At 42.3% G+C, this 19,490-nt stretch overlaps 1 protein-coding gene across 1 annotated transcript; it reads left to right on the top strand.

The window, feature by feature from the left end:
* Nucleotides 1-3,892: 3,892 nt before the first annotated feature.
* On the top strand, nucleotides 3,893-8,322 carry LOC132339814 (cell surface glycoprotein CD200 receptor 1-B-like). Its single transcript, XM_059870328.1, has 3 exons — nucleotides 3,893-4,416; nucleotides 5,090-5,344; nucleotides 8,189-8,322. Exons 1-3 carry the CDS (start codon nucleotides 4,125-4,127, stop codon nucleotides 8,320-8,322), a joined length of 681 nt encoding a protein of 226 aa, XP_059726311.1. The 5' UTR covers nucleotides 3,893-4,124.
* Nucleotides 8,323-19,490: the final 11,168 nt, after the last annotated feature.

The following is a 19,490-nucleotide window of genomic DNA, read 5'->3' as shown; positions in this document are numbered from 1 at the left end:
GAGGTAGTTGGAGAACCACCAGGACCAGCAGCACAGCTGCTAGGATCCACTGCCTGGGACACAGCAGTGGTGTTCTTGAAACAATACTGCCATGCTGTCTGGCTCCAGTTTGAGTGTTGTCAGACTGAGAGTTTGGGCTTTGAAAACCAAAAACCTCCCACCAGTCCTCCCCCTGCTAAATCACCCACGGACAACCTTTCCACTGTCCACAGTCAGGCAGTAAGTTTCTGTGTTGTGGACAGACTGTAATCCAGGGACTCAAAACTCAAAGGGCTAATTAAAGAAATGATTTTCCAGCTATCACTTTGAATATCAGATATGAGCAAAAAGCCCCAGACCCAAAACCATTAGGCCTTTCCCCGAAATAACCAGTCTAGGTGGCCTCCCATACTGTAGGAAATTCTCCCCATTTATCAGTTTTCCTGCCTTAGTTTCTGAAATGACCCTACATTTTCCAAGTGCCTGGATCTGTTGCTCCTGATTAAACTCCCAGTGATTAGGACCCTAAAGTCTTCTGATTTTCATGTCTTAGACCCTTATTTCATGCTGCCTCTGCCAGGTAGGTCTGAACTACCTTACCCACAGTCTGTATGGTTGAAACTATGGTATGTCTCACACCACAGGGATCTACATGTGATCTTTGCATCTTGGACCTGCCTTGAAACATGAGTAATGATTGTTGCACTTCACTGCTAAACTACATGGTGCTGGAGCAGAAGCTGTGTTGAGGAATTTTTTTCAAGAGATTTTGCTTTTAATATGTTGAGCATACTTAAAGTGGTTAACTAAAAATATCCTTCCCCTAATTCAATGATAAAATTCTTATTTGAGTGTTAAACATTTTATGTTATTTGAAATAGGTGTTTGCTTGAAATACACAGAGTTGTTAGGCTGGAAACTGAGCTTTATTTGAACTATACAAATATGTTGTGTAAATCAAAGATGGATTGCAGTGAAATGTGGAGATAATAATCTGAATATTCATGATAGTTAGGACCGGTAAACCTAGGAGCTTAAATATTATTTTAATATTAATAGCAAGAGTGGCCAGCCCATAGATTGGGTTTCCAGAGCAGGGCAGCAAAGCTGATGAAGGCTCTGGAGAGTAAGTCATGTGAGGCTGAGGAAGCTGGAGTTGTTTAGCCTGGAGAAGAAAACACTTGGGAGTGACCTTATCACTCTCTTTAAGTATGTGAAAGGAGGTTGTAGCCAGGTGGGGATTGGCCTCTTCTCCCGGGCAACAAGCCACAGGACAAGAGGACATAGCCTCAAGCTGTGCCAGGGGAGGTTCAGGTTGGACATCACAAAGAATTTCTTCACAGAAAGACATTGAATTGGACTGTCCAGGGAGGTGGTGGAGTCACTGTCCCTGGAGGTGTTAAAGAAACCACTGGACATGGCAGTCAGTGCCATGGTGTAGCTGACAAGGTGTTGATCAGTCACAGGCTGGACTCGGTGATGTTGGAGATCTTTTCCAACCTAATTGGTTCCATGATTCTGTGCTATTAACTGTAACAGCCATATTGCAACAAGGACTATGAGGCTGACCCAAATCCCCACAGACACCAACATAGGAGGATGTGAAGATGATCATGTAGCAACCACTTGGTAATGGAACAGAGAGCCAGTGAAGAGTGAGAAGATCCCAGACCCTAATATTTCTGTGAGTCCAGACTGTCATGTGGAGGGATGGGGAATCAGATTGTGAGGGTATAATTGCCCAGGGGTGTCTTTGTTCCTGGTCCCTCTTTTGAGATCCCTAGCTTGAGCTGCCAGATGTCATAATTGATCTGTGTCAATAATCCTGCCAAACGTAGATGAGAACCTTATGTTAAAAATTTTGTTAACAGCAAGATCCAAGAAAAATACGAAAAGTCACACTGGTCAGGCTTTGTGAAAGTTCTGCTGTAGACTTTTTCTTCTCCAGTAACACTGGGGACAGTGGGCTGGAAGGCCACTGGGAAGAGAGCAAATATGAATACCACTTCCTCTGTGCTCACCAATTCTCATCAGAGAAAGGGTCATGCTAGAAAGAAGAACCAGCTCTTTGTAGCTGCACTGTGGGGCTCTCAGGAGCAGAGGAAGAACAGTGGCTCTGGCTTCAGGATCACTGGCAGAAATGCTGGGGGGCTCACAGCAAGCTGGACAGTGCAAGAAATCCTTCTCACCCACAAAAGCAAGAGCTACTTTGAAAGTTGTCAGGAAGAGCATTTGCACCATTGTCCTTCTCACCATCACTGCAGTCACAGGAGTTACAGGTACTTCTGATGGTACTTTGGCACCATCTCTCTGATAAGGGCAGGGGAGGAAAAGGCAGGGTATCAGAGTGATATGTACTCAACTCTTCTTTGGGAAAGGCAGAAGGGATCTTTACAAATTGCTGAAGGGACTTTTTGATGGAAAAACCAATAATCTGGAAATCAAAACATTTCTATCTGCAAATAGATTTTTTCAGTTGTCAACCAATAATGTCCTGAACTTGTGCTTTTCAATGCTTTGATGAAAACTGGTAATGATTTTCCTGGAGTATAATATTTTTCATGATAATTAACAAATTTATTACAAACATGATTGATGTGAGTTTTCATGATCAGTATGATCACCTGTCAAGCTCTACTGTTAGGTATCAGTGGCTTGTCCTGACAAGTGAGGTATCATGGGATTTTATGACACGATGTTCAGAATTAAAGATTAAGTAAGACTTAGAAGAGCAAATTCTAAAAATATGAGATCTAAATCTTTCCCTCCTAAATCTACGTTAATTATGCAGATTCCTGGTTGTTTTTCTGGTTTGCTTTTGTTAGCACAGGTGGAACAGGTCACAAAGCAGTGATCTTGAGTCTCTTGAGGATCTCTGCATCTAACAGCAAACAGGAACAGGTTCTCTCTCCCATGAAATGCCCTGGACTCCTCAACTCTTTCATCTGTCACCACTATAATCAAGGAAATTGATTCCTAGAAGCGTTGGAGCATCAGGGCGGAAATTGCCACCTGTGCTTGACTCCATTGAAAGGACAGCTTAGGTCCAGAACAAAAGTGGGGTGAATGTCTTCACACTTTCATTCTTCTGCTGTTCTAGGCAGTGATGTTGAGGAAAAAGGCCACCTGAGAGATTTTCTCCTCACACACAGCTTTCAGACTGTCACTAAAACCATTACTCAGCCAAAGGAAGGAGCAACACATATTCCACCAGTGACACAGAGGGCTGAGAGATCAGTGGTTTACTGTCCAAAAGTTTATTGGCCACCAAGTAAAAGAAGAAATGAGTGAAGTGGTAAATAGAGGTTTGTTTGGACAACAGCTATGGGTATTATTCCTATAAAGCCATTAATTGAAAAATTTCATTCATATACATTGTGAAATCTAGGGATTGCTTGCTTTTAACTTCAGCAGAAGCCAGAGGACACAAAAGTCCCATTCCCTCAGCTACTCTTCACACTGGATTACAACCTGCACCTCAGACTCTTTTTTTCTCTCAGTCGCACAAGCGCCTCACAAAAGAGGCTCCTTTGCACATGTAGGCAACACTAATGCACATATAAGAAAACCCTGAGACACAAGACAAAATCCTTCCCTCCTACACAAAGCTCCACCAGTGCCATGTGCACCTGTGCAATGCCTGAGAGGTGTAGACAAGGCCTTTGCCCAGAGTGTTGGATTTCATATGAATATGCAGAAGTAAAATTGTTTACTTTGTGAGCAGCAGCAGATAGAGAGAAAAGCCACTGTCCATGTGGCCAGATGCAATAGTCATGTTCCTGTATTTTAGGTCCCGTAAGCAACCCACTGGAGGATTTGCTCACACAAGCACAGCCTTTGGATGCGGAACTGCTGAAGACAATGGGCAAGAGTAGAGTCCTCCTCCAGCATCCAGTCTTATCCATTAAGATGATCCTCAGTGAGAAATTTGTATTGCAGGGGGTGGCCGAGACAGGCCACTGGCTCCATAATCCACAGCTGTTGTAAGAGATGACAGAGAGTGTGCAGACGAGCACAGGCATGGCCTCACGCTTGTTTGTAGCACTGCAGACATTTCCCTGTGAAGCCCAGACCACAACTCCTGGGCTCCTTCTCACACACATTCTCCTGTTTTCTCCTCAGGGAACAGCTCCTCAGTGTTAGTGATGACTGTAGGTAACAGCTCTGTTCTCACCTGCCCTGTCAAAGGAAATCTAACTATGCTAACATGGAGGATAACCCCCACGGCTGGAGGCCTGTGCACCTTGGTATACAGGGTTGATAAGAACGCGACACACAGAACAACCTGCAGTGACAACATAGACTGGACATTCAGAGCAGGTCTGCCTCCTGCCCTTGAGATACAGCAAGTGGGAATAGCCCAGGAGGGAAATTACACCTGTGAAATGGTATCAACAGAAGGGAATTTCCACATAAGCCACTACCTGACTGTGCTGGGTAAGGAATGTGCAAAAGGGGAGGGTTTTTTTTAAATTAAACTAGTGAGGGTAGGGTTAGATTAGATATTAGGAAGATATTTGGTATTGGGAGGGTAGTGAACCACTGGAACACTGATTGTCCAGAGAAGCTGTAGACATCCCAGTGTTAAAGGCCAGGCTGGGTGAGACTTGAGGCAACTCAGACTTGTGGAAGGTGTCACTTTGCATGGCAGGGTGTTTGGAACTAGAGGATCTTTAAGGTCCCTTCCAACCTAAGCCATTCTGTGATTCTTGCCGGGATAAACTCATGCATTTCATTGGGAGTATTTCTGTGTCTCCTTTCTCCTTATTTCCCGTAACTCTTCTCCCTTCTGCTGCTCCTTTTTCCACTGTCTAGTTAGAAATGACAGGCGTGAAGCAATTTCCCATGTACACACAGAGGGTATGAATGGCTGTGATGAGGCTCAGCTGGATGGGGGAGAGTTGGGCAAAAGGGAATAAGAGAGCTGTTCTTCATCTCATGTATTTTGGGTCCATGTTGCTGAATGGGGTGGGATGGGATGGCACCTCCAACCTCATTCTCCTCTTTTCTCTGGGTTCAGTTCGGGTTCATTTTGGGTGGAGAACAAGAACAGCCCAGCCCAGCTGTGCCCAGCTAACTCCATGCATGTCCCCTTGCTGGTGCTTTGCAGCTCCCCCAAGGCTGAGCCTGTCCTGTGATGAGCAGGGCAGCCCCGTGTGCGAGGCAGTGGCGGGGAAGCCGCCGGCTCAGCTCTCGTGGGTGCCAGAGGGCAGCTCCACTGCAGAGGAGAAGTGCCACGACAATGGGACAGTGACTGTCCTCAGCAAGTTCACAGCGTGTAGCACCAATGTCACCAACGTGACCATCTGCATGGTGTCCCACCCAGCTGGGAACTGGAGCCAGTCCATAGCCTGCTGTCCCTCAGGTGAGCTTCCCTTTGTATGTTTTCAGTGTTCAGAGCCCTGTTCAGCCCTCTCTTCCAGCACCAAGCAAACACAAGTGGCACTGGCAGTATTGCAGCAAGAAATGAGGCAGCTGAGTTTCCAGTAAGAAATTTGCTGGGAGGGGGAAGGATAAACACACATGGTGTCAGAACTGTAAAACCTTTTGTAAGTTGTAGGAAAAGAGATGGATGCAGTGGATTTTCCATCCACCTCCAGGGATGAATGGAAAGGTGGGATTAATTCAGAAGGTCATGACACACAAATGTGTCAATGGTAAGATCATCCAGATCTATGTATTGTAATCCGTTGGTGCCGTTACATATTGCTAACTGTTTGGTTACACGTGGGTTGTGACAGGAAGACTGAATGCCAGCTTACAGCTCCCAAAGCTGGCTAGTAGGTGAAGGCTTTAGAGGCTGAAGTTGAAGATGTGGCTGGGAAGTTTTGTGCAGCCATAGGTAATTGACTGAAATACTCATCTGGAAGAGAATGAGAGCTGAGATTTGCTGGGATGCACATGGCAAGGCCTGCAGCAATGCTGTGGGCAGGAGTGGCCATACAGTGAAAGATAAGCTTACTCCATCAAGGACTTGGGGGGATGTTGTTTCTTCCCAGTTGTGTGTCTGGCGCTGTATTCGAGCTGCCTCAGGTCACCCTCTGAAGTCCAGCACACAGAGAGCATTGTCCAGGAGATGTCATCCTTACAGAGGCACAAGGGAAACAGGATCTGTGAGATGTACCTAAAAAAGCATCTGTTTCTCCTTAGAGAAGATTGGATGCTTTCTTCCCTGTGTCATCAGCCTTATTGGCCTTATGAGTCTCCTCTTCTTGCTGGCTGCTCTTGAGCTCTACATCTTCTTTAATAGGTATGTATGGGACACAATACACTTTGGCCAGTCCAAAGGAGCTTAGAAGGACTTCTGGTACTAATTCATGGCCTGCACGGTCACCTCAGTCTGTCCCAAACCCATCAGTCCTGCACAGGTTCATGGAGGTTTGTCCAAGGACTGGCACAGCTCAGTTGAGGCAGACAGGGAGGAAGGGGAGTCCAGACCTGGCTCTTCCTGCTGCCATAAATCATTCAGAAGAAAAAATAGAAAGGGAATGGTTAGGGGTTTTCCACCTGATGGAGGATCTAAATAAACATTACCAGGCTCTGAAGATTAAAGAAGCAGCAAAATACCTATCTGAGCTCAGAGCCAGTCTTTTTTGCCTCTTTTTTTGCTAGGTAAAGAAAGAAAGGGAAGTCAGGGTCAGTATAGAAAGGCAGGAAGTATTGCATGAGAGCTGAACAGGTCTGCTGCTGTTGTAACTGTTGGGGATTTCTGGCTGTTTGGCTGATTAGTCTGACTAAGCTGGCCTCTAGCACAAGGCGCAGTTGCTGCCCTGAGTTCCTCTGCAAACACCACAGAGGCAGAACTAACTGCTGTCTTTGAGTCATACTTTAGCTCCACTCTGTGCCAGGGCTCTTGGCAGCTCTCCTTTGGGTGTTGGCTAGAGCATGGCTAGCTCTGGTCATGCTCATGTGAGAGCACAGACATGAAGCCTTACGGTATTGGGTTTCTCTAACAAATACAAGGGAAGAATTCTGTTTTTACTCTCCTAGAAACCAAAACTGCATTCCCACAAGAGCCTTGTCCTCACACTTAAGGTGTTCATGCCTTGTTTCCTAGGACAGTGTCAAACTCGTGCAAACTGAGGCAGCTTCCACCTGCAGAGGTGTCTGGGCTTCAGCAGAGATGAAAGAAAGTGCTGTTATATGTCAGTGATGTGGCTTGCAGCAAGAACTCAGCAGTATCAGAGCTCTTAGAAGAAGGAAGCAAACATCTACAGTGCAGCCAGTGTACTTGTGCAGAAGTGCAGCATGCAAGCTGGATCCTCCCCAACCCTGTCAGCTCTTGTCTTCCATCCTCTCTCTAGTGCAACTACAGGTGCTGTTACCATGCATGCAAGTGTCAATCTTTTTGTATAAGGTCAAATCTAACATATATGCAATTGGAAGTTAACTCATGTTGTATAAAATTAGGTCGTTCCATTTCGGGTACCTTGTATCCTAGTATTTAAGTAGCATGTCTTCTAGAAAAAAAAAAAATCAAGAAAAAATGTTTGTGTGTAGTAATTGAGCAGCAGCTTTCCCAGGATGATCACACAGGACTGAAGATAAATTTGAGCAACTCTCATTTTTGCAATAAAAAATTGAAGTGTTTCACCACCATCTACAAAAACAAAATAAATAAAAAAAAAGGAGAGAATATTTTTGAGCTTGAGCAGTTATTTCTGTGCTACATGAAGCACAGAAATTATTCCAGTCTTGAGATCTAAGGCTCACTCTAATTTATCCCTTTGCATAATCCAGAGAGCTGCAGCCCACAGAACACAGGTCTTGAATGTTAATTTATTTAAACACATTGTACTGGTTCTGTCACAAGGGAACCCTTGAGTCTAATTGTTCATCTGATAACATACTGCCATTGCTAAGCCTCTGAACCATGGAAGAATACTTGTCTAAGGCTGAGTTAGTTTGCATGACAAGTGCAAGGAGGAGGAGAGGGAAGAGACCAGAGAAGTCCAAGCTGGAACACAACCTAGATCTTTGTTCTTCCTTCACTGCTTCTACCCAGGCCAGACCCCAATACTCTCAAGCTTCTCAAGCCTTATTTCACATCTGAATCAGCTACTGAAGGAGTCAGGGCCAAAGCCCTCATCTAAACATTGGTGATTAAAAGATCCTGCTTTTCAGCCTCAGCACAGTAACCTATGCAGTAGTTATACAGCTTTATACCTCAGAGGAAATGCTGTGTCACTGCACTCCCTCTCCTGTGCAGATTTCTATCACTACCCTGCTGCCTCTCACCCTCTCCTGGTGAAGCCAATACACTGCTGTAAATCCCTGCCTGATGAGGTTTCTGTAGGACACCAGCAGGATGCAGACAATGATTCTGCTGGCTCAGCACCATGAAACTGCTCCTTTCACGTTTATAGACCCAGCTCCATTCTGTCCATCTGTTAACACAGAGAGCTGTTTGGTCACAGCACAGTCTGCATTCTGCAGAGCTGACATACAATGTGAATGCACCCAGAGATAAGAGCTAGAAGTATAAACAATTCAGAAGAAAAAAAAATACTGTTAATTCTTTATGGTAACCTAACTACCTGTAGGCCAGCAAGCAGAAAACCACAGGGACTTTAGCTGGTACTTGTAGATGTCCTGGTGTCTGAGTTTCCACAGTTCTCATCAGCTGCTTGCCCGCAATTTGTGCTCAGCTCCATCTTCTCTCTGCAGCAGCTGAGCAGCTCTGAGCACCTGCCCCTGCGAACCTTGGTGCTCAGAGCTTCTCTGCTGGCAGGCTCGCTCTGGGGCTGGACCGTCCACAAAGCCGCAGCTCTGCTTGGCTCTCACGGGGTGTGTTACAGACAAAGGGACCACACAGAGAGGATCATCTCCCTTCCCTCTCTTCACAGGCTTCAGGGCAGGTCACAGTTTCAGAGATACCAACAAAGATGTGACCTAGGTCAGCCACAGCCACCAGTGTCCATGGTATTCAGGACACATTCTTTGTGAGCTCCACTTACTGTGTTTCTTTAGCTTTTCTCCAGATTGGCCAGGTCTCCAGTTCGAAGGAAAAATAGCTCACAGCTTTTGTTACAGTTTCCATTCAAATAGGTCAGGGTCTCTCTTTGCTTCATGAGGGTAAAAGAGATCAGATTCACATACTAGAGTCCACAGGGTTCTGTAACAAGCCTTACCCCTACTCCTTCTTCTATTTACTCTTAAAGCCATCTCAAATCCTTCTGCAGGAGGGAGCATACAACAACCTGAGCATTCTGAAGTCAGAGTTTCAACACAGGTTCCTGGGCAACTCCCACAGCAGACAAGAGCACCTCTCCTTCCTCTCACTGAACACTGCCCTTCTTGCTGGTGTGTTCAGTACATGATGATGACAAATTTGATTGGAATGTGCTAGATTGAGTTTACAGCCATGACTGCTGTTCAGTTGTTAATCAGCATGCAACACACTCTGGGAGACATTTGGCATTATGGCATTTGTCTTCCCAAGCCACTGTTATGCCTGATGGATCACTGCTTTTCTGGAGATGGCTCAACAGCTGCCTGTTGATAGAAGGTAGTGAATAAACTCCTTGTTTTGCTTTTCTACACATGCAATGTTGTTTTATTATTAAACTGTCTTCTTCTCAACCCACAAATTTTCTCATTTTTATGCTTCCAATTCTCTGCTCAGTCCCACCTGGGGAAGTAGTTAATAAGCAAGTAGCTGTTGGGGGGCTTAGTTGCTGGCCAGGGTTGAATCACAACAGCAGAAAAAAATTGCATGCATTTTTTGGTGGTACTTGTCTTTTTATTGTTGTTGTTGTCGTTGTTGGGTTTTTTTCACATATACCAGCATCAAACTATTGTCTTCCTCAAAAAAAGCCAAAACAAAATAAAACATAAAAACAAACCCAAACCAAAAAACTATCCAAACCCCCCTAATACCAACTAAAGGAAATAGGTCCTAACAAATTTAGTGTTGTTGGCAAGAGTGATGCCCCTTGCTATTTCATCCATGACCCAGTGGATTGACCTGTTTGGGAGCAAGGAGCTGTCAGAGCTGGAGGTCAGGGAAATGCACACCAATTGCTTCTTAGCATTGTGGTCCCCACTGCTGTTGGACACTTGCATCAGAACCAGGCTGCTAATCAGCAGCTCAATGGAAAAATAGAAGAATATTCACTGCAGGAGCTACAGTATAATGATATTGGCCTGTGTTCTCCAAGAACTGGAAATCTTACAGAAGGACAGGGCCAGTCAGGGGGTTGACTTCAGATTTCCTTGTCACAAGGTCACACTGCAAACTCACAGCAGAGAAAGTATCACAGTGACCTTTCTTCATCCACTTTGGAAGGAATGGGGAAAAAGGAGTGAACGTCACAGGGCTTTGTTTTTGGGGCAACAAGTGGCAGGGAGCAGCTTAGGAAAATGTTCATCTTTTGTTAGGAAAACAAGAAGCCCCATATCCAGAGTTTCCATCTACATATCCATGCATGCCAGTTGCTCTTATGTGACTTTTTGGCCTGATGTAAACTGATGATTTGTCTGTGTTTGGGCACTCATAATGAGATTTTCCTCAAAAAAAAAATAGGTAGGTAAAAGAGTCATATTAAGAAAATCTCATAACTGAAACTGCTCAGATCAATATGCATCAAACTGTGCTTTTTACTGACATGTAAAGTTGAGGACAGGAGGTTGTTCTTGAGCAGACTGCAGATCCAAGTGGCTGCTTGGGGCCCCTGCCCACTGAGACACAGGCCGAGTTACATGCCTTCAACAAGGCATACAAGATTTGGGTATCATCCAGAAAAAAAAAAAAAAAAGTGTTTTCTGGGAAGACAAGGAGCACATTTTAAGTGAGAGAAAATGTGCACTCCAGGAAATTAACTGAGTTTATTTTTGTGAAGGTTTTTTGGTGTTTCATGCTGCCACTGCAGCACTCTCACTAGTGATAACATGGGCTTCAGCAGTGACTGTCTAACCAAGGTAGTGACTGGACCTGCTCTGGGCAGCAGGGAGAGCAGGCAATGTTGTATGCCTTCTCCTAAAGACTTTTGGCATGATCTTCTACAACCTTCCTATGGACAAGCTGGAAAAGTGAGAGCAAGATAAGTGCACAGTGACATTGATGTACAACTGCAGAGCTGGAAATACCCTTATGATGAATGTTGAATTTATTAATGCCTCAATTTACTTCAACCAAAAATGCCTTAGAATTAAGTATTCAGATTCAACATTTAGAAAGACCTTTGAATCTTCCCTGAAGTCACCCAAAAAAAAAAAAAAATGCACAACGCCCCCCCCCCAACCAAAAACCATAAAAAAACACAAAAAACCCCCACCAAAACCCCCACATTTAATCAAGTGCTGTTTTGGCTTAGTTTAAATTCTCTGTCTCCTTAAAGATAAGTGTTATTATTTGCCTGACTCATAAAATAGAGATTAAAGAATAGATAGCATATTTTAGAACTGTTACCTTGGTTTTACATGTAACAAACACATGAGAAAGAACATTGGCAAGTCTATGTAGTTTCATGCACCACGATATGAATAACCAGATTAAAAAATATCTGGAGGCATATCAATAAATGTATTCCCATGCAAATGTAAGAGAAATAGCATTTTCAGTCCATTTTCAGACTTTTGAAGCAGAGAAAAGATTGGAGGTGAAAAGAACATAATTTCTCCCCCATATTCCCCAGCTGCTTAATTGTTCTGTATGTCAACTCATGATGCAGCAGCAAAATATTCTATTCATGTAGCATTTGGCATTATGCTGGTGAACGTAGTCCTGGGTGAATCACTCTCTATGGTACAGTCATTCCTAATAATGCTCTGATGAACTGTACAGCCTGAGACTTGAGACAGATGAAATTGTCATGTAAATCTAGAATCTTGGAGTTTATTTTAATTGGATCTTTGTTTTTGTTTCTTATTCAAACCTAGCCTTTAGTTCACCCTTATTTGCAGAAATAAAAGAAACATATTGTAGTAGCCCTGGTGAGTGAGTTTCCATAGGAAAACAAATATAGCACAATGGAAGGCACTCAACTGATTTGAATCAGTTGAGCTTTGCACGTGTTGTCAGGACACACCTCATTAACAAGTGTACTTGTACTGAACATTTCATTCAACTTTGAGCCCAAGCAACTTGGTATAGCCAGGAACCATCACTAGTCTGAGTCAAAATTTCCAAGAGCTGCAGAGAAGTTGCTCTGGTCCTTCCCTGCTGGGGCCTGTCAGGCTGGGATTGCAGCAATAACATCACTGCAGGTGGGGGTATCCAGTCAGAGCATGAGAGAAAAGAAGGCAGTAGCATCTCTTTCAGAAGCTCCTTTCTACAATCCCAGCTACAGGTTTTGCTTCTCTCAATAATATCAAGGCTCAGCATTGCACCCTGGACACCACAGGACCACGGACAGACTTTGGAGCTTCGCCCATTTGCAGATAATCCGTTCTTGAACTCTCTTTGTGGAGGAAAGAGAGCGTACCTCAGACGAGGAGAAGACACTACTCCAAGTTCCAGCACGGTGTCTCTGTCAAGCAAGTGAAAGGCTATCACCAGATCTTCTAATAAAGCTGTTTCTCTCCTACAGATACCATTTGCCTCAGCTGCAGGTCATTCCAGTTAAGGCCCAGCCACAGATGGTCAAAATAATGAAGTCCCGTGTTAATTCTTTCTGCATAGTCTTTCCCTGTGGTTTGTGTACACTACCACATTCTGACTAATTACTGACTGTAAAATAATGCACGTATGCTATGCAATGTTTGGGCCTTTTCTAACTGCTTCTAACTGCCCAATTTTCAAATCTTTAATAATGTGCATTTAATGTATAACTTTCTTTGCTATTTTTTTCCTATCATCTTCTTGATGTAGTATGTAGTATGTTCACACTAATGGTGCAAAGTGAACAAAGAGTAGGTGGAGTTTCTGGTGAGAAAACAAGCCATTGCTTCTAACTTTCCATTACCAAAACAGAGATCAGTAAGTTTCAAGTCTTCCCCTGCCACACTTGCTTATTTGCAAGGGAGAAAATCTGTGACCACACGTTCTTTTAAGTTTTACTTCATGTATCTGTCCATCAGAGGATTATGAAAAATCCACCCCCATATTTTCAGTGTGTCAGCTCTCCAGAGAGCTCTGTTTTATTTCTCTAAGATAGCAATACCTTGCTGGGTAAGCACTTCTTAATCTTCAGCATGTTTACTCTCACAATAGCACTTCTAATATGCATAGGATTGTAGTTAGAAAACTACATTCAATTACCTGCTCAATAGAAAACAGGAAGTCTGAAATCTGGAACAAGGCTGAGCTTAGTTAGGCTACAGAGTGTCTCATCTTGATCCAGGGATCCTTTTCTTTTGTGCAGTGGGCCTAATGGAAGTCATAGCAGTGGCTTAGGACCTTTTGCTTAGTGAAACGTGTCACTTTAGAAAGGGATTAGATTAAAAAGGAGAGGCTAAAAGGCTTTAATCCAGAAAAGAACACCCTGAAGCATGAGTAGGAGAAAAAGCCTTTTAGTCTGGTGAATTTATACCATTACCATTTTTTTCACACGTAGGTTTTAGGTGAGTCCTGTGCAGAATCATGAGTGAGTGCTTGTAGATAGGATGGGCACAATCAACTCTTAAGAGTGTGCAACAGTTCCCATTATAAAAGTCTGTTTTCCTCAGTTTATAATATATCAAATGTTATGATTTTGGGCTGGAATTTACTGTGGTAAATATCTGCCTCAGCCTGATTTTTTTTTTGGTACTTTTTCATTTAGATTAATAATTCAATAACATTTTGCTCATACTAGAAAGTGTGGATTATCTTTCATCTGAAAATCTGAAGCAGTGACATATCTGAGATTTGATGGTAAATGTTTTGTAGTGTTTGCCTTACTCTTAGGGCTGAGTCTCCATAAAGGCCTGGCCAGAGTTAATCAGGGGACAAAGACTTCATAACTGTATGATTCATATATGCAATGCACTATTCACTGAATCTTTCTTCCCAAAGAAGACAGTCGTGCATGTTCCTTTCTTCCCAAAGGAACATCCAGAGAATGAAAGCACCGCTATAGTCCAGAGCTGCTGTAAGATTTTATTCTCAGATATGTGAGTGTAGACCCAGATCCTAGGAGTCTTGGGAAAAGGAATCATATAATTTTGAAACAGAAAGATTACTAAAGACAGGAAGATAGCTGTATAAATTGAGATTCAAGCCAATTCTAAGCATTTAAGAAGGAGCAAAATAAAAACAAAGGGCTAGGCCTGCCATTTCCAAAAAGGGAAATAGAGAAAGAGTGATACAGCCCTAGGTGAGTAACAGGGCAGAGAACAAGACCCATTGCATTTCCCAAGTCAGGGGGATTTAGGATTGCTAGATTTGTCATGAGCCTCTAGGGTTCAGAGGAAAAGTCCCATAGGAGTATCTCAAGAAGAAACCTACAACCATGACCAACAAACCAAATCCCAAATAGTCATGAAGAGCAAGAAGGAAGCTGAGGAAGAGTGACAAACAAGCGTCACTCTTGTCACACCTTTTAGTCCATATGCCGCATGCAGAATGAGCTTGCATTAGGAACTTGTTTATGAAGTTTTTTCCTTGTAGATCACATAAGCCTGAAAGCGAAGTCTGTGTGCCAGAAAGATGACAAAGGTGAAGAGCTGTAAAAAAACAAAGTCTAACTTTACCTGCCCTGTGTGGGTCAGTAGCTGTCCTGAGAGCCTGTGGCACTGAGATCCCTGGCTTCCACTTTACAGAGGTATTCCACATAGAGACATTTTTCTCAAAAAATGGGTCAAAAACAGCAGAGCCAGTGGTTGAAGCAGAAAGTCATCAAACAGCCTTTCTTTCTGCTTTTTGCCTCTAGCTGTGTCAACACCATGACCAGTGGCAACTACTTCTAGCTGGCCCCTTCTAGTCATTGATGAGAAGGAGCACTGCACAGTTTCATTACTGAAATTACATGTCTCCAAAGTCCATGTGAAAACCTTCATTTCATTAAGTATTTTGTATCTCCCTCAGTCTCTGGGAGGCCTTGAATCTGCCAGTGAGTATGCACCTCCAGAAGGGAGACATTGCAAAGATGCTTTTTCTACAGAAAAATTCTGTGGTTTTTCTTGCTTCTGGGATATAAATAAATCAAATTGTTCTTTGGAAACAAGCAGATGCTGTGGATAGGTTTATTTCCATTTTATTTTGTCCTGTATCACTGAGCCACATGAAGTTGCAACCAGCGTTGGGAATTTTCACAGAAGCCATAATATGTCTGCATTGGATAAAAACCTCTTTGTTTTGTTTTTGTTTTTGCATGTCTTGACATACCAAGCTCCTTTCTTATGACCAGAGGAATGACCACATCAATGACTAGATACAGCAAGAGACAGAGATAAACCTGTTATGGTCTGATTTTGGAGGTTTTGACATTCCCTGTGCCCTGGACATTTCTTATTCTTTTTCCTCTCACAACCACTCTGTCGCCAGCAGTACATCTGAAGAACACAGGCAAAAGTAAGACTTCCACCTGTTAGCTAAAAGAAGCTTCTGCACAGACCCATCCGTGTTTTATTGAGTATTTGAGAAATTATAAACATACTAAGAGGCACCACCTAGGCATGCAGGCTTATATGTGTGCCTGTGTAGGCACTAGAGTTTCTAAGCAATGTAAACTCTGTTTTTAAAAAAGTGGGTTTTTGAAAGTTTCATGAAAAAAAAGACAGTGTGGTGTGTAAATCAGACATTAGAGCGAAGAGAACATTTTCCTTTTGCACTGAGAAGCAGCACAGTAAGCACTTCACAAAACTAGATTGGGGTTGCTATTAGTTCTTTGTGGTAATGCAACTGCATGACTGAAAGCCACAAAGAATCCTGTAGCAGAAAGCTACACTGCCCTGAATAGAATTTTTAAATTAACATGAAGATCAAGTCTGCAGTGAAAGTGGTCTTGCTGCAGCAAAAAGGTGCTTGATTATTATAAATGGGAGTGCTGGTCATGTATCTAAGCAACTAACTCTCTACCACTGAAATAAGTCATGTGATTGTTTTAGTATTTTAGATATGGGGAACAAAGAACACAAACCTAGGATATCCTGTCAGGCCTGCCAATAACTGCCAGAAGTGGCAGGAGCAAATTACAATAACAGAGGGTTCTTTCCAGCACAGCTTCTCACGTAGGCAAGTATTCAATGGACAAATAGGCCTGAGAAGTGCTCCAAACTCCCCCAGGCTATGTGATTTTGCTTCTGATGATGCTGTCTTTTCCAGAGATAGACAGTATACACTAGAACAGGCATGTGGAAGAGGATTGGTACCAGTTGCAACGCTTGAGGAGAATGTGCCAAGTGTCCATGGTCTCTGCTTCCTTCCTTATGTTCTCTTGAAGTATCTGGGAGGCCTTCAGTTTCAGGACATTGGCTCAGAACTTCAGTCTTGCTAATGCCTGAGCACCACTTCACTGCAAAATCATCAACACCAGAAACATAAGAAACCATATATTGTTACCATTTTGTAGAAGGACTGGGGAGAAGCTGTGTAATTTTCACATTTTCAGTCCTAAAGAAAGAATGTTTTTTTCCATTAGCTCAGAATAAGAAAACTCTCTCTGATATGAAACACAGACAAGAAGAAACTCCTACCCCATTTGAGCTTTTCTGTGGGGTTTATCAGCCACAAATCAGCCCCATAACAGAGGCAAGGCAAAGAAGGTACAGGAAGCCCAGCTCTGTGAAATGACATGGGGTGGAAGCTGCCCAGCTTCAAGAACCTAATAATCCACCAGAACAATGGGGTTATCATGGCACAGAAGTGAAGAGAGAGCCATGGCTCTGCTTGTTGAAGATGTACTGCACAACAGGAATCTGGCACAAGCCAGGTTGTATGAAAGATCTGTGTGAGACAGAGACAAGATCAGGCCTGAATATGAAGTGCAAAAGCTGCTTGTGCCTTGTGTGAGAGGAGCACAAGTGCAATGGGCAAGTCAGACTATTCTTTGGAACTGCTCTTCCAGAGATAAACATGCTCCAGGATAATTGGATGATATGACAGAAAGAGCTGACTAGAGATCTAAGTTCTCTGGAATTTAACTGTCTTCAACCTTGAAATCTCATTCAGACACAATTCTAACAGCCAATGGAAACTTTTGTCCTAATCATATCAGTGATTTAGATACTTTTCTTTTTCCTTTAGAAATAAAAAGAACTGCTGAAGAACTAATGACATAAGAATGCATCCACCATCCTTTATTGCATTATCAGTGAAGATTTTAGCCACCATTAAAAGGGTTTTTATAGTGCCCAGCTTGGCAGAACAGCCATAAGGCTATGAGGTATCTGTCAAGGTCTGCAGACACCCATATATCTGCCTTCATCTGGATTTCTCTCAGTAATGAGATTGCAAACACAGTAACGCTACTGGAGTCAGATTAACTCCTGTGTACAACAGAGTAAAAGGTCAGAATTTCAACTACAGGAATATCTTCTGTAAAAGGCAGCTAATAACAAATTTGATTTTGTTTTTTTAAAGTACAAATTGCTCTTTGTAGGATCATAAAATGGGCTGTGTCACTCATAGCTACCACTGAGCAGGACATCCTTGGTCCAGAGGGCTGCATTTAAAGTCCACATAATGCTAGGGTTTCAAATAGACTTTGTCAGCATCCAGACTTTTATTCACAATCAAATTTGGATTTTGCTTCAGTTGGATTATTCTTTGGATAATAATCAGCCTGAGGAGAGCCCTACTTATTTCGTGCAAAAGGATTTAAAAATCTACAAGCTCTAGCCTGACAAACAGTGAAAAAGATCTGGCTAGGATGATATCAGAGATTTGGAACTTTCTGGTGTTAAATCTTCCGTATAAGATTGCAAATGCTCACAATGCACCTGGTATAACAATACAAAAATGATAGTGCCTGCCTAATCTTCTCTTACTGTCTTTCAATAGCAGGCTTTTTGGCCCTTGCTTATTTTTGCTGCAGCTGGTATTTCAACTCATGCATATGAACTTTTTCCAATTAAGTGATTTGCTTAATATCTTTACGTCAGGAATTTATCTTACATAGAATCAAATAAGGTTTATTCATTTCATGTGTTGCCTGATAATGTCATCTAAAAACAACTTGTTAAGAGAGGGCAAGCACAAACAACCCTCTAAACCATGGAGTCTCAGCTACTTACACCAGGAAAAGTATTGAATTATCAACTCCTTCCTATATGTACCTTATCACAATGAAAACTGTGCCTGTTTTCTGGCCTATTTATTGAGAGACAACTACAAATTCAATGTTTTAGTTGAAAACAATGATTTAAAATTACAGCTATCAAGTACATCAGAGACGATGTTCCCCTGACTCAGTTCTGCTTGTTTCAGAACTTATGCCATGGGGTTGAAGCATGAATTCTTACAATGCTTAAATTCTCAAGTCTTTAGACTTAATGTGAAAAGAATTCTCATTAAATTATATTTTGTCACTTCTCTTATTCTCCAATGTACAGAAGAATAAACTTACTTTAAAAAGATTAATCTTCACAGGAGTGTAAATGGAGGTGATGGTCATTAGGGATTTTAAAAAATCTAATTAAAATTTTCAATTAAATACTTTAAGACAAACCTGCATATAATGATGACCTATTATTATGCCATACTATTCAAGCAATTACATTAGGTAAAAATCATATGGTGGTACATTCTTTCTCCTAAAGTCTCACAAAAAGTAAACCTTCAAAAATATTTTATCACCACACCAGCTTTACCAAATCCTATCCTTTGAACAAATAAAATTCTGGGCTCTGGGCTGAATAAAGTATTTAATTTCAATTTCATTTCAATGTATATTTGAAACATTACAGCATCATCTGGAATGACCACAAGGTGGTGATGAAAGGGTAACTGGAATGGGTTTTTTCATCTGCTAAAATCAACCACAAGTCAAATGTGTGTTTTCTCAACTGCCCAGTCTTATGCACTGAACAATGAGGAAAATAAGGATTATCAGCCAACATGTTTTGAAACAGCTGTGAAAGAGATATTTTGGATCTCAGTGAATTCTGGCAAAATCCAGGGGCTAGAACAGAGGAAAAAGGCTGGTTTTCTCCTCTGGAAGAAACAAAAGACCCATTTCTCAGATCCTGCTGCTACAATAGCTGAAAAGTAGGATGGGATGGAAACAGATACAGTGGGAGAACTCTGCAACATAGATGATTAATTTTAAAGTAATTTCTGGTCTTTCAATATTTCTGGTGAAACAGGAGCTTGTAACACATTTCTCAACAGATATATCAAGCAAGGAGAAAAGGCAGCTGGTAAATATACAGATTCCTTTTCACAGATTGTATGGGTGGTCAACTTCATCAGGTTAAATGCCCAATGCAACAAATATTAGTTATTTCAGCTGCCTGGGTAAGGTACTTTTAAGACTGTTGCATGATTTGAGTTCTCAGATAATTTTTTTTACTCAAGGCAGTTCCTGTAAAAAGATTTGATGCATCTGTAGGGTACAGAGCCTGGGCTGAACTTCATGTTGCAAGTGTTCTTGAGTGACTTTTGTTCTGTTTGTTCTGATCCTTCTGGACTTAAGTTTATATCTTTGATC

Source organism: Haemorhous mexicanus, chromosome 2, assembly GCF_027477595.1.
Source record: "Haemorhous mexicanus isolate bHaeMex1 chromosome 2, bHaeMex1.pri, whole genome shotgun sequence".
In the NCBI taxonomy this organism is placed as follows: Eukaryota; Metazoa; Chordata; class Aves; order Passeriformes; family Fringillidae; genus Haemorhous; species Haemorhous mexicanus.
This window is presented reverse-complemented; position numbering and strand designations above follow the sequence as displayed.

Bases quoted from the DNA above. Each gene is read 5' to 3' on its own strand.
- LOC132339814 (XM_059870328.1), top strand. From the start codon at position 4,125: ATGACTGTAGGTAACAGCTCTGTTCTCACCTGCCCTGTCAAAGGAAAT. The intron at 4,417-5,089 runs GTAAGGAATGTG...GGTGCTTTGCAG, and splicing joins CCACTACCTGACTGTGCTGG to CTCCCCCAAGGCTGAGCCTG. The intron at 5,345-8,188 runs GTGAGCTTCCCT...TCTCCTGTGCAG, and splicing joins CATAGCCTGCTGTCCCTCAG to ATTTCTATCACTACCCTGCT.